This window comes from Ursus americanus, chromosome 17 (genome assembly GCF_024610735.1).
Source record: "Ursus americanus isolate L20-20 chromosome 17, mUrsAme1.1.p, whole genome shotgun sequence".
Lineage (NCBI taxonomy): Eukaryota > Metazoa > Chordata > Mammalia > Carnivora > Ursidae > Ursus > Ursus americanus.
Window position 1 is genome coordinate 21795067 of NC_142143.1, and position 15500 is coordinate 21810566.

Genomic DNA, 15500 nt, shown 5'->3' on the forward strand with positions numbered 1-15500 from the left:
CTCAATACCTTAGAATAACTAAATCCCCACTATATTACCAGTACTTTACCCCATTGTCCCCATTGGGTTCCTTTGACAAGTAGTTCACTTCCACCTGAGCAGTAATAAAAACCATACAGAAATCTTCTCTACTCCTGTAATCATTGCTCTGGCTTTTTGAAAACCAAAGGTTGGCAAACTGACTGGTCATTAGTTACGGTGCCTGGGGTGATAGGAATCCACTACTACCCTGTCTGCTTATGATGATCAGATATTAAGTTGTTCTCACACAAGGCAAACCCAATTGCCTTTGGACTTGATTTTTCCATAACGACTATTTTTCTTTGGAATAGTGTCTCTGTTATTGTCTTGCCAATCGGATCTCTTATTGTCAACTTGGGAGATTTGTAGCCAAATGTCACCCTCCCTAGAACTCTACTATTAGCCAACTTGGATCGAATCTTGGGTTGTTGAGGACTTCCTGTCCTTTGTCTATATCTACATGTCTATATCTGTACGAGGAATTCTGTAAGGTACCCACCTGAGCTCTTTTGGTCTGAAGCTCTAACACGTCTGTGAGCCTTGTCCAGAACTGAAGCTATATTATTTTAATGGTTTCAGATGATCAAAACCCAGTATAAATGTTTTGAACATGATAATTCAAAATTTTAAAAGTGCCATTTTAAGAAGCCTCATAACACGTGGCCAGCGGTGTAGCTAAGGCCAAATGGTGGAGAGGTTGATAGCAAGAAGAGCGTGGTGAGGGGCGCCTGGGTGGCACAGCAGTTAAGCGTCTGCCTCCGGCTCAGGGCGTGATCCCAGCATTATGGGATCGAGCCCCACATCAGGCTCCTCCGCTATGAGCCTGCTTCTTCCTCTCCCACTCCCCCTGCTGTGTTCCCTCTCTCGCTGGCTGTCTCTCTCTCTGTCGAATAAATAAATAAAATCTTTAAAAAAAAAAAAAAAAAAAGCGTGGTGAGAGGTAAGGAGCAGGTGAAGAATCAGGCACACATCCCGGCCATGCTACCGTTAGCAACGTGACCTCAGAATTTCTGTCTCAGGTTGCATCTCTAGACTAAGAACGGTAATGTTATTGGAAGGATTAAATGAGATATTTGCACATATTTTTGCACTTGGCACAGTTTCTAGCACAGTTAGAACATAGCGAATGTTCAGTAAATGGTAATCATGGATATCTTCGGTAATACGGGATCATTGCTAATAAATAAGGAGCGTTACCCAGATGTTTTCGACATGAATCATCACTGTGGTAATTTGCTCATTCTAGGTATCTGTCTGTCTGTTTACCTGATGTAGTTTTGAACGTAGGTGAGTCCGGAGCTGAAGGCCAAGAAAGAATTCGTGCGCCATCTTTGGTGCAAAAAGGTGGTTTTATTAAAGCACAGAGCACGGGGCAGGACCCGTGGGCAGAAAGAGCTGCCGTAGGGTCATGAGGAGTGGCCCATTATATACTTTCAAGTTCGGAGGGGGTTAGGGATAGTGTAAGCCTCCCAGGTATTTTGGAAACAAGGCTTCCAGGATCCTGAGGGGGCTAGCTACTGTTGGGAAAGTTCGTTGATTATTGTTTAGTAAACCCTCAGTCAAGAGACTCTCCGTATGTCTATCGATGGGTCATATGCTTGGAGGACATGTAACTTGGGGGGTAACTATAAAGGAAGTTTCCAGAGGAGTATGTTACAGTTGACTTACAGGATCCCTGGTTTGGGCTAAGATTGCCTTTTGCTCTTAGCAAAGTATTCACACCGAGGCAGCTGAGTCCCTAGAGGAAGGTCAGTTCCAGGGACTTGTCAGTGGGCTGTAGGCAGTAAGGAAATTTAATAATTTTTCTTTTGCCTTTGTTTCCCACATCATACCCTCTTCTGGGTCGTTCTGTGAAAGGCGGCAGTAGAGTTCCAGTGTAGAGGAGTGCCTCAGTTTCCCTCCCATTGGGGATTCAATAGTGTGCATGGGAGAATAGCATACATTCTTTTAGATTAGGTCCTAGTATTCAACTAATAACTAATAACTAGAAACCAGACCGTTCGTACCGGGACATGTCTCTTCAATGGGAGTTTTTCCAAGGTTAGCCAAATCTCTGCCGGCAGAACACCAGCAGACCTGTGGGACGCGATTAACTTTCTGAAGATCACCAAGTCCCTGTCTTTGTGGGTCAGGATTTCTGTGCATCCTTAGAGTCCTGCCCATGGCGCCAGTTTCGTGCATCTTCTCTGTGCCGGGCCCTGTGCTGGTTATTCTCACAGTCTCACTCTTCGCCTTCCCAACAATGTGGGGACTGGCATTCACTTCCTCACTGTATAGGTGAGAAAACTGAGACTGGAAGGGTCAGGTCACTTGCCCCAAATGGAGTCGGGGAGTAAGCCAGAAGCAGCAGTGGGGGTTACACCAGCTCAGTCTTTCCGAGTTATTTGTTACTTAGTGTCAGTTATTTGTCACAATAACTTTGAATGTCTTTATTATTATAAAAAGATTTCTTAGCAGGACCCAGGGGCCCAAGGTAGCAGCGTGAGCATCAGGTCCAATGAGCTACTGGGAAGAAGACAGTGGGGATTTTACGGGAGGAATTTATATTCAATAGAAGGCTTTTGGCAAAGTAATTGAGAATACGAATAAAAGGGAATGAGAAAATGTAGTGTTTTTAGACTTGCAAATACATTTGAAAAGGTTAATGTTGTGTTTTTCTGAAATGGAGGAATTCTTTGATCTTGATGCTTTAAAAAAAGAGAGAGAAAGAAAAAGAAAAAAAAAACAATGCAAAAATATCAGGGCATCTCTCCAATCGTCTACCCAATGTTGCCTGCAAGTCATCGGCACTGGGACCACAATTATTTAGCATATTTATAAATCATCTGAGCAGTATATGGTGAAATTCCAGATTTGTGAAAAGTGCTGAACTCCTCCAGGTACGAAATGCCAAGCCCGCTAATATAAATGCGGAAAGACAACACAGGGGTGCCGAGTAGGCAGAATTCTGGATGGCAGATGGGCTTCTGCCCAGACAACCTTAGGGTAAGGGATTTCAGGGGAAGTAATACAAACCACCCTTCCAGGATTCAAGGGCTTTGAACCCTCAGCTATAACCAAGTCGGTGCATATTTTTGTCCCTAGTTATCCTACTGCAGCTAAAAGGCCAGCCAGAAATCAGGAGTGCTTAGAAGGGGACATTTAAAAGGGGCCATTAGGCAGAAAATGATACCCTGCTCAAATGTGAAGCCATGGTTCACTTCTACCTGCAATGTTGTGAGTATTTTGTTCCATAAGCCTTAAGCAGCTGCGACGGGGCAGGAGAAGGTGCAGAGACAGACTCAGAACTGTGGGGAAGAGGAGCAAAGATCGGGATGAAGGTTCACAGAATCGTAGTGACACGGTGCATGTGGACACTCACCTGGGTTTACAGTTGCCATCCCCGTCATCGGCAGACACGGGTCAGGGAGCAGATATGAAAGGAATAGAGCATACTGCTGGTGTAAAATCTCCATCCGTTTAGGCAGAAAGACCAATAGGCTAACTGACAAAGAGGCAAATAAAAATTCAAGGTAGCATGGGATGAATGCCAAAGAAATGCCTACCTCTCCCCTTTAAAACTCAAAAAGAGGGGTTTTGGTTTTTGTTTTTAGATCAGTTACACTATGGGTAGTATACTTCATGAACTAGTAACCCAAATAGTCCCAGTTCTGTCCTCAAACTACACATGGGCAGAGAAGAGGTAAATACATTTCTTATGAACGGATTTATAATATGCTATTTTAAAGTCAGTAATATTTGGAGATGTGCCCACACTTTGCAGTTTACCTGGGAGTAAAACGAGTTTGGGAATCCAGCAAACCTGACTCAAATCCCAAAGCCACCATGTACTGGCCCTTAGATAGGCTACTTTACCACTCTGAACTTCAGTCTCCTCTTCTGAAAATCAAGAAGAACCCCTTCCAGAGGAGGATGTTGGGATGATTGAAAGGGGTAGCATTTGTAAAGCTCCGGGAGGGGATGGGGACTGAGGCTGTCTGCAAGTCATGGTTCCGTTTGTCACCTCTTCCACAGTGTGCCCTTTGTAGCACTGTCAGACTCTGAGTCCCATCATGGGGAGCCTTTGAGTCTTCCACCAGGTGGCCAGTTCTTGATTCTCACCCTACTCTGACTTCCATCGACATTAACATTCATTCTCTCATATTCATTGAGCCCCTGTTATTTCAGGCATTGCTTTAGGCATTTGGGAAATCATACTGACAAAGATAGACAGGGCCCTGCTTGCAGGAAGTTTACCTGGGGGACATGGAACACACACACACACACTGAACCTCTAAACAAAGTCATCTCAGAGAATGATAAAAAGAGGATCATAGGTTAGAGTGGGACAGGGGCTGAGGACATGGTTCTTTAATGAAAGGAGGGAGAAGGCTTTTGTGAGGAGGCAACACTGGAGCTCCAGAGGGACGAGAAGGTGTCATCTGAAAATCTTGAGAGGAGTGTTCCAGGTAGATGGACAAAGGGGATAGAGGTCCCAAGGCAAGAATGAGTACGGAATGTTCAAGGAGCAGAAAACACCAGTGTGAGCATCCTGAATGAAGGGACCCTGAGGGAGGCAGAGGGCAACCAGCTCTATTGAGCCTTGGAGCCAGGTCAGGACTCAGATTTTATTTTAAGAGCAATAGAGGGGCGCCTGGGTGGCTCAGTTGGTTAAGCGTCTACGTTCAGTTCAGGTCATGAACCCAGGGTCCTGGGATCGAGTCCCGCTTCGGGCTCCCTGCTCAGTGGGAAGTCTGCTTCTTCTTCCCTCTCTGTGAGCTCTCTCTCTCTCTCGAATAAATAAGTAAAATCTTTTAAAAAAATAAATAAGAGCAGTAGAAAGCTCTTGGAGAGTTTTCTGCTGGTAGGGGAAAGACTTGACTAACCCTTTGGAAAGCGCTGTGGTTGTGGAGTGGAGCGCTGGACTCTAGGGCAGCTTGAGCGAAAGGAGTGGTGTCTCTTCTCTCTTTTCCCGCCTCCCGTCCTTTGCCACCCCCGACTCTGCCCTTGCCATTCCCATCTTTCCAGACAAGGGCCCACTCTGACTTCACACTGCGTCTCTCAGGGGGAAGAGGTAATGGCACAAATCCCTTCATTCTTTCATCTTTTAGGACATGTAAAATATTGTTTCTCAAACAAAATATTTAACCCAAATATATGTCGTTTCAGGTTTTAAAAATCAATTTGATTGGCCACAGGAAACGTATTTTGGCCTCTCTCGGAGACAGGCTGCACGACGACCCACCACAGAAGCCCCCTCGGTCCATCACCCTCAGGGTAAGTGCCCAGCTCGTTTGTTTTGTTCTCCAGTCTTATCCTCAACAATTATCTTGTGCAATAAAATAAAATGACTGAAGCATCAGTTTGGGAAGCGCAGGCTGTTTTCCACGTAGCTTACCTTATTTGTATAAAAAACAATCTCACTTTTGATTGTACTTTGTAAGATGAGGTTTGTTTTTCTCAATTGGTTAAGTATCTATTTCTGAGATTTAGATGTGTATCTGACAAACCACCACCTTTAAAGAACCGCTCCCTCTCCTCCCTTCCCACACTCCCATCTGCACCAAGTGAGAGGAAATGAGTTTTCTGTCAAACTCCTCAAACCCACAGAAAAGAAATCAATCGAGGACCACAATTAAGGAAGGATCAATTTAAAGTTAACCTTAGGGTCTTCTGGGTTTTAGGCAGGGCAAGCTTGTCAGCTTTACCCACCTCAGAAATTAAGAATAGAGAATCTAGAGAACAGTTACATTTTAGGTTTATGGGACAGGAAAACTAGAGAGAACCCATACAAGGGAGAGAAAACTAAAGTGGAAAGAGAAGGAAGGCAGGAAGGGAAGAGCAGAGAGAACAAGAAAACGAGAGTCGATCGCCAGCAAGATGGTAGCAGACAAGAGCGGCCAACAGGCACTGGTGTTTTGTGAGGCCTATTGGAACTTTTCAGAAATTCACCAGAAAGCTGGGATCTCCATGACCGCTTGGAGAGTTCCAACTCTGTTCTCTTTAGTTAGTCCCGCACTTGCTTCTGCTCCCTCTTCTGCACGTGTCAGGAAAGGCAGTGATAGCAAACTGTGTGCGGGAGCCCGGCACCGAGATGGAACTCCCAGCAATGAAATGCCGTAGAAAGCCTCTTATCAGTGAGCTTCAGCAAACAGCCCAACTACGGCTGCCAACGCAGCGGAGGACTGGGCAGGAGAGGAGCTGTTCAGATGTTGAGTCTGATTCCGTTTTAAAGGAGAAGAAGTGCACCACGATGTCAGGGAGTGCAGGAGATGTGGCTGGAGGAGGGAACCAGGAGGAACACATTGAGCAAATTGGGACACACTGGGACATTTGGAGACTAGTTGGGGGCTTTGGGAGCAGTGAAAGTAGAAATAGGACCTATTTTTCTTCCCAGTAAGGGAAGCCTCAAATAAGTTAGGGGGGAAATAAGGCTAGAAAGGGGTTATTTGTCTCACCTTCATTTCTCTACACGGAAGGAAGGAAAGTGTAGGTGCCATCAGTGTAAATATCCTAAAATGCCTCTTTAGACAAGTAACTCCTCCTGCTTACTCTCTGAGCCTCTCCCTCTGTTTCCCTGGAGGAGATTAAGGAGAACAACAAACAGATCAAAGACAGAGATTTCCCCAGAAAGAGTGCAGGATCTTAATCTGTCAAAGGAGGCCCAGAACATCTGGGGGAGAAGTGGCCTGGAGACCCAGCACAATCCAACCCTCCTCTGACTTGCAGACACTAGAGCCCAAACTTCTGCCGCCCCTTGTCTTCCTTCTGACCAGTTTCCCTCAGCTTGAGTCATCTTTGCTGTTGACACGCATCCTCTGTCATTATATGCATTGCTCTGCAGTCCGCGTGTGACATGCTGTGTCTCCATGCTGTGTCCTCTTCCCTGCCCCATTGCCACACCACCCTTCGATGGAGAATCAAGACCCATTAGGTCCCATCGGGGCTCTCTGTTCATGCGTCTACCACAGTGAGGATACTCTGTCCACATGAAAACATACTGCCCTCGTCAACACACGATAGTGTCAGGGGTGCCCAACATACGTGTGTCTCTCTCCTGAACTCCTATGTAGCACTGGGTGCAAGGAAACAGAGCCTGATTGAGTATCCTTTAAACTTTTGACCTGAAATACCTAGGGGGAAAAGTGTTGCCTAGATCACGCCATTAATAAAATGGCGGAACGTCATCCATTCCTTGGCAGTTGAATCAGAAAATGACTCCCCACCCCGACAATTTGTCTTGTCAGTATTTCACGATTGTGAAAGCAAAGGTTAGCCACAAGAACATGGTATTTATTTCATGATGTATTTCCATTCAGGATCCCAGTGGTAATCACACTCCTCCTCAGTTGTCTCCATCACTTAGCCAAAGCACTTACACCACTGGTGGCTCCCTAGACGTTCCTCACATTATCATGCAGGGCGATGCAAGGAGGAGAAGAAATGAAAACTACTTTGATGATATTCCCCGATCAAAACTGGAGAGGCAGATGGCCCAGGTAAGGTATTAAAAGCCTCTGTGATGTTTTTGCCTTTCCCCCATATCAAGTAATGCATTATGATATTGAACACTAGCTCACAGTGAGCAGATGGCTGTTGTCCACCCAACTGGAATTTTACCATTTTATGCTATGGCTTTCATTCCCTACTCACTTGAACCAGACCAAAACAGACCTTCCAGGGAATGGAATGTATACACAGATCCTTGTTATCCGTTCTTAGGGCAGAGATCGATCTCATTGCACCTAGAAAGTCTTTGGGCCAAAGGGAGTCATACCATGTAAGAATCGAATCATAATGAAAATGAATAATAAAAGTCTGAGTTATAAGACATAAGTCAGTCAGATGACAGAGCAGAAGTCGGAGGGAAGTATTAGCTCCTCGTGATGTGGTTAATTTCCTTCCAAGTTAACATACTTGTGCAGAAGTGCATTGGCTCATATTGTCACCTCGAGGAGTTGAAGGTGATGATGCTGCCTGACACGAAGAACTGAAAAAAGAAACCTTTCTGTTTGGACCTTTCCATGGTTTTTGTAGAGATGTCGTGTCTAGCCTGCCCTCAGATTGCTGCTCAGAAACTTGAGTCAGCCATAACCAAACAGCAGAGCTGTTCTTAACACCATTCAGATGGCCAGCTAGCTCTAGAGTCTCTCTGAGAATTCAGGGTTTGGATTTGTTGATAACGACTGGCAGAATCAACTCTTTTCATCTGCCTCCTAGGTTCAGACTGGTGTGTTAAGAGACTTCTCTCTGCCTCCCACACCTAAGATGAGAATCTTGAGGTGAAAATTTGACTGTAATTGCTTTGCTTTGCTTGTTAAATATTTTTCTAAACTGTTTGGTGAGATTCTGTTTTGAAAAGCCTTCGGTAAATATTCTGTGCTGCCTCTCATGAAAGAAAAATGTGAAGAGAATGTTCTGGAAACCATGGCTCTTCTGCCTGCAAATGCCCTGGAGAGAGAGGGTCTGGTATATTGCAGCTCCCTTCAGCTCTCTCAATATTGAATTCTTCTCTGGTTCTTTGTGCAGGGAATGGCAATGTTAGGATTACGGACAATCTTTTATTGAAGGGAGATGAAAATGTACGAGATACAAGAAATGAATAATTTTCCCTTTCTCTCTTGTTAAGTATTAGCTTTTAATCTTTATTTCTATTTTCACTGATGTTCTTTTAAAGAGTCTGAAAGCTTTTTCCCCAAGCTGTTCAGATATTTCCTGCTACTTGTTAGTATTTATGGATCACATATCTGGTTAAATTTCTCTAATGACAGCATTTCAGAGACATGGTTTGTTTTAACTTGGAGCCATGTCGTCTTTATGTATTAGTACAAACTGGGTCTTTTCTGAACCTTTCCCTTCCCTGGGAAAAGGAAGATTCTTTGTTAAAGACCATTAGCTATTATTGACTCTGCCAACTTCAAAAACAGAATCACCTATCTGAGATCCTCATATAATCTATGAAATTTCTGCATATAGTATGGTTTTTTCAAAGAGGAAGTTAATTCCTCCCCTGCCTGCATGTGAACACTCAGGGGGAATCCTGCAAGATTGCTCCCTTACCTTGTCCTCTTCATGAGATTCATAAACTAGGGCCGGTATTGAATAGCCCAGCTGTTTTCCTGTCACTCCAGTCAGAAGGCGTCCCTTCGAGGAGCGGTCTCACCCTCGAGAAAGTTGAATGAACTTGTATCTGGCCAGGTGAGAAAGGTCCAGAAGCAGAAAGAGGCTGAGATAAGTGGGTGGACGGACGCGGTGAGGCACGGAGGGTCTGTGTGGATGTGCTTCTTTTCCTCGTGTGTACTGCTCGCAGTGATCGAATGACTGGTGTAGACATAGGCCACCGTCAGCAGCCAGGAGCGTATTAGACCTTTCTGAGATCCTGCCGCTCCGCACAGCACTTTCACTGCAGAGAAAATAGGAGACAGTACTACAGGAATCTGATCAATAAGAACAAAGGATTCTGGGATCGCAACTCTTTCGGTTGTGTTAATTGCAGTTTTTTGTTTCTCTTGAGAATGTTTCCTAGTCTAGAAATGCCAAAAAATCATGGAGAAATGAATGTGTACCTTTTAAAAATAGTTTCAAAGCTTTAGCCTGTCAAAATACGAAGTACTCCGTGATTTTGTTGTTGAACAGTTTTATTTAAGTACTTTTCTACCACTCAGCCACTCAACTGATGCTTTTTCTTATCCTTCCTTTCCTGGGCATTTGCTGTAATGATTTTTTAAATCCATTTGCTTTTTTAACAACCTGTCATATCCACTCTAGACCTCATTCTTCCCCGAGGTTATATGCTTAGCCAATAAAATTGAGTCTTCCTAAAGACTTGAATTAGAAATTAAAATTCGAGGGGCGCCTGGGTGGCTCAGTGGTTAAGCATCTGCCTTCGACTCAGGGCGTGATCCCGGCATTCTGGGGTCGAGCCCCACATCAGGCTCCTCCGCTGGAAGCCTGCTTCTTCCTCTCCCACTCCCCCTGCTTGTGTTCCCTCTCTCGCTGGCTATCTCTATCTCTATCAAATGAATAAATAAAATCTTTAGGAAAAAAAAAAGAAATTAAAATTCGAGTAAGCAAGCAGCTAGTCACACCTCCTTCCAACCAGGAGCTCAGTCCCTGAGGTTCCTTCCCAGGGACTTTCTCCCAAGGGGCTTACGTAGCAGCGTGGGTAGGGCTTGCCTCGCCTGTCTCTTTCCCACCGAACAATACAAGTCCATCAGGCTTTCTTACTTGAAGGAAAGGAAAATGCAAGTAAGAGAAAATCACCAGCCCAGATCCATGTTCCCAGAAACCCCTCTACTTCACGTAGCAGGGGCCCCACGAGAGTGATCTGGAATTCTAGTCATAGGCCAGAAACCTCGAGTTCTTGGTGGTGGCAGTAATTCGGAGGATGTTGCCTTCTTGAGGTCTGCTCAGTCGATGTTTGCAAGTGCTTTGCTTCACTTGGAAAACCAATGCTTAAAGTGAAATTGAGATAAATTCAGTGTCCCCTCCGCTATTACATTTGTTCACTGGCAAATGATTTTCAGAAGTAACACTAGGGCGATGCTTAATTGCTTGTGTTCGACTTGAACCAATATGAAAAATACCTGTCTTGGAACACAAAGGACTTTAACTATTGTGGCTGTTGTTTGCTTTTATTCTGATACAAGCAATATTCTGGCATCAAATTGTCTTAAATGAATATGTGAGAGACAGAATTGAGTTCAGGACTAAGAACATTTTTTAACCCACTGAACGTAATGATGTAATCACATCTAAACAGTGGGTTTCCGTCACGCTGAAAACATTGCTTTTCTAGCCTACAGTTCTAAATTGGACTCATTAGCTCAGAAGCCCTGCAATGCTCCCACATCACCACACCTCTAATACATGAATGTCGCACTCACATTTGTATAATAACAACTCAGAGCTTTTATATTTTCCAAGTGCTTTCGCATCTGTTACCTCATTTTAGGGCAAACGAACTACCCATACAATCACCCATGTGCCTATTTCATGAGGCACGAGAGCTTCTCAGTCCGAGTTCTGAGGGAGGAAAAAGCAAGTGAAAATATGGAAAACAGATTAGAAGGGGGACAAATATTTCCAGTATTTAAGGCCAACTCGCAATCTTTGGAAATTTTCTTCACTGTTATTTAGAAGTCAGAGTGCTCTTGGGTTCCTGGGTGGCTCAGTCGGTTAAGCGTCTGCCTTCGGCTGAGGTCATGATCCCAGGGTCCTGAGATCGAGTCCCACTTGGGGCTCCCTGCTCAGTGGGGAGCCTACTTCTCCCTCTGCTGCTCTCTCTCTGTTTTCCATGAATAAATAAGTATTTTAAAAAATAATAACTCTTAAAGTGAATAATAAAGGAGAGTAGCGGAGCTAATAAAGTTTAGGGACCACATTCTCCAAAGTTAGGAAGAAAGGAAAAAGGGTGTCCCTATGTGAAACTTACCACCATTTACAGAAGGCCTTCATTTACAAAGAATACTTACGGAAAAATGAAACACTGCTTCTATTTTCACAAAATAAAAAGGGCTCCTAAGTAGTAAGAGAAATACATATCTTTGCCTAAATTTTAGCTTGATATTAATGAAGAAAATCCATAATGTAGAAGTCCTTGTGGTTTGAAGGCTCTCATCTAAATAAAAATATCAGTATTGGGGGGCGGTTACCTTATCAGATGCACACAAACCTGAGAAATAGACATTATCCACATTTTGGAGACAAGGAGGCTGTGAAACCACGTGACTTGCGTGGTCCGGGTTACACAGCCAGAAAGAAATCAAATCAGAACTTGCCCGGGGATTATCTAAGACACTGCAAAGGCTTTGGGGGAATTGCTCCTCAATCAGTAGAAAGTTGATTCAGCTGGAAGTCTGATGTTTCTTGATCCAAGCAGTATTACTTAGTAAGTACAAGTGATCACTTACTTCATTATTTGAAAGCATTTTGCATATTATATGAGTTCTACAAATATCCGTTCTTTTGATATTGTCAAAAGAAGAGAAGTGGAAACGGGGCCAGATAGAAGCCCTGCCGTGACCAAATCCATGCCTGGGAGTCCACGTGCTTTATCTTATCTAATTCTCACAACGGTGCATCCTATGCTCCAGGAAGCCCAGGTGGGTGAGGGGTTGGCCTCGTGGCTGGCGTATGGCAGAGCCAGGCCTCACACTCTGCCTACCTGACTATTTCCTGGTTCCGCTATGGCTCTTGATACCCTGTGGTATCTTCCTTAGATGATATAAAGTCAACGAGTACGAATTTCCCCTGTGCTACAGTAGATTACAGGTATGTCGGCAGAGCAAGCAGAATGAGGAGAAAAGCATAGTTTAGTGGAAACTTATTGAATCAGCTTTTTTATGTATCACCATAAAATCCTGTAATGCAAAACTCTAATGGTTATTTGTTGAGCCTTTTAGTGGAGACCCCTCTCTGCACATCTTGGTAGAGCCCTGCCCTTCCCCTGTGTTTGTGAAAGCTTTGCACGGAGATATGCGGCGCACACGGAGAAGTCCTTGTGTGTGTTTTCTGCAAACAGTGGCCGCTGTTTCCTTAGGGGCTTCGTCCGTTGGAGTTCTCACTTGGTTTCTTTCTGGCCGTGCAACTTGTACCAAGTCATGTGGTTTCTCTGAACTTCAGTTCTCTTTAAAATGTGGATAAAGCCTGCCTCTGGGATTTCTGTGTATCCGACAAGATAATTAATGTGAAAGCATATTCTAAACTGTAAGTCACTGTATTAATACATAGATGATACGACTCTCAATTCAGGTATATCACCTGTCAGTCCCTAATTCGAAGGTCCCTGGTTCATCACAGGGCCAGTCAATGCCAAAGATATTAGAAAGGTAGGTGCTCACTCAGATGGTTGTAGCATTCTATAAACCATCTTTTTGTTCCAGTATTATCCATGCTTCGAACATATATGGACAATGGAATTGGAATTTTGCTCTTTATTGTTTTAATTGTATAAACATGAAGGCTGTCGAGGAACGTCTCTCATGATGGAGAAGGGGATTCATGAAATGACCACAAAGCCAGGAGAGGCAGAGGATAGATGGAATAGTTCTCTACAAATCTGGGCTACAAAAGTATGTGGCACTCCTTAGTCCCCATCACCTGTTTAACCCATCCCCTACCCCCCTCCCCTTGCAAGGAGCACCAGGTGTGGATGGAAGTGTCGAATCACTTGCACACCTGAAACTAATATGTTAACTAACTGGAATTTAAATAAAAACTTTTTTTAAAAAAAGTATGTAGCAAAGAATATCTTATAGTAATGGCATGTTATTAATATTTTAACATAGTGAGGTAAAACATTAGTGAGAAAGAGGGATTATTTTTTCCTTAAGTGAAGTTTAGAATTTGTTTGAAATACAGTCCACAAAATTAGCTAGAGAGACATGGCTATCTCAAGCAAGGAGGCAAACGCTTAGCCGTCTTTGGGAAAGAAGGAAGATGGTAATGGGTTCTTTCATACTTTCCCAGGGAGAGAAAGTCTATTGTTTCTGGAAATTCTACCCACTGCTTTGGCATTATGGGAATTCACAGGATCAGCCTTTAGAAAATAGCACAGCTATGCGCAAGGAACAGCATTTTACAAAGCGATTTTCCCCCAAACTGATAAGTTTTCTTATTAGTGTGTTAACATCAGATTTTTTTTTAATGCTCCTAAGTTAACGGCTAGTTTTTAGTATAGATTTTTATCACCTAACCACTGCTCAGAAAGGCTCAGCCTGTCCATGGCTTCAAAAGTTTCTTCCACGAGGGTCTAAAGAGCAACTCCTAATGCTTAAGCACAGACAGATAATATATAACCAAAAAAAGAAGGTTAAGAATAAACTCAGTAAGCTCTTCTATCAGGAGCTTCCGATTTGACAGCTTGTTGGGTTGACAAGCTGACATGCCAGCTTCAGAAATGACTGGGGATGTTGATGATATCTGTGCCCCGTTTCCTGCCGAGAACTCTAGACCACCAGCCATCGACTCCCAGGGCATTACACCACGCAGAAGTGGAAAACGTTGCTTTCACAATTGGAATTTAAACCTGACGTGTGTTCACTTTGTTTATCAATATGGACAGTTAATCGCCTCTTCTCCCAATATACACTGCTCTCTCCCTGTGACAACTTTGGGGTGGGAAATTCCAATGTGATTAGTGTCTTTTGGGAAACATTAAAGTGTTACTGTCTATCCTATACGTCAGTTTGGTTTTTTGTTGTTTTTTTTTTTAATCATGGGAAGAAGTGGGAGAATCACTCAGAGGGCTTCGTTTTTAGATTCTGATACTCATCTTCCAAGTCTGGATTCTTTCATTCTCTGTCAGGTCCATCAGTGAGGCAAATTCGACGACCAGAAGTTTGTTCTGACGCATGCCAGTCAGACCTCAACAGCTCCATTCAGTCTGCTAGAGAAGCTTTGATGTCTCCGCCTTCCCTCGGTGTCCTGGTACTTACCCAAAGTGAAGGTTCCCCATTAAAAACAGACCACGAATTTTTTTTTAATCAGTATAAAACAACCTATTTTCAATCAGTTATTAGAATCAATTAGAAATCTGACAGTATCTAAAAACCCTATTTCGGTGGAATTGACCTCGTGATATTTAGTGGTGCCTTAGGCGTGCTGACAGTGAGCAGCTTCTTTACAAAGAGGCACACCAGGCTCTTTTCCACTTGTTAAATCTTTGGAATGTTTCTCATTATATTCAGTCCAGTTCTTGGGTTGCGCAGGTCAGAGTTTTGGCTGTTATTATCTGACCTTGATAAATTTCAAGGGTAGGAGAATTCTCTTATCCTCCCTCTCCTTCTTCCTTTTCTTCTTCCAACATGTAAAAAAAAAAAAAAATGAAGACAAGGTTTTTTAATGTCTAGAGGAAACAAGGCTGATTATGCAGTCCTTTCTCAGTTAATGCCATTTGTAGATGACTGAAGTAATATACCGGGGGGGGGGGGGGTTTCTTCTAGATACATGCAAGTAACGAAAGACCTCAGGATGTCTTAAGTTAAAAACGGCGTGTATTTGAATCATTTCACCGCCAAGTCCAGGGAGACCTGGGTCCGGGTGCTCCTATGATGTCTTGCTCTTGGCTCTTCGTGTCTCAGCTCTCCTCCCCTCTGGGTTAGCTCTTCTCCCAAACAGGCTTTCTCTATATGAAAGAGTTTCAAATCCGATTCCTATTCAACTTGAAACTACAAGAAAGAGGGCTTATCTTTCCAAGAGCTCCCCAAAAAAGTCCCAGGATTGAGTCCCATTTGTTCAGATCATCCTGTTTTGGATCACTTATCTGTCCAGAGCTAATTACAAAAGAGGATGTGTGTGTGTGTGTGTGTGTGTGTGTGTGTGTGTGTGTGTGTGTGTGAAGGCACAGGTCATGTGCCTGGAGGGGGTTTTAGCTGCCTCCATGTGCACCACACAGACTGAGGGGTGGGAAGGGAGCCCCCCCATGGACAGTCAGAGTGCCATGACCAGAGATGGAAATGGCTTCTATGCAGGCAGAAATAGCAAAAGTGGGCCCCTGA

The 15500-nt window shown here is 43.8% G+C and overlaps 1 protein-coding gene across 1 annotated transcript in view; it reads left to right on the forward strand.

Annotated features, from left to right (window-relative positions):
* LOC123780713 (ankyrin repeat and sterile alpha motif domain-containing protein 1B) overlaps window positions 1-15500 on the forward strand; it is a 371480-nt gene that overhangs the window by 284587 nt on the left and 71393 nt on the right. Inside the window, exons 4-5 of the mRNA XM_087868839.1 lie at window positions 5170-5277; window positions 7320-7499. Coding sequence (XP_087724965.1) covers window positions 5170-5277; window positions 7320-7499 — 288 coding nt within the window. The remainder of the gene's footprint in view (window positions 1-5169; window positions 5278-7319; window positions 7500-15500) is intronic.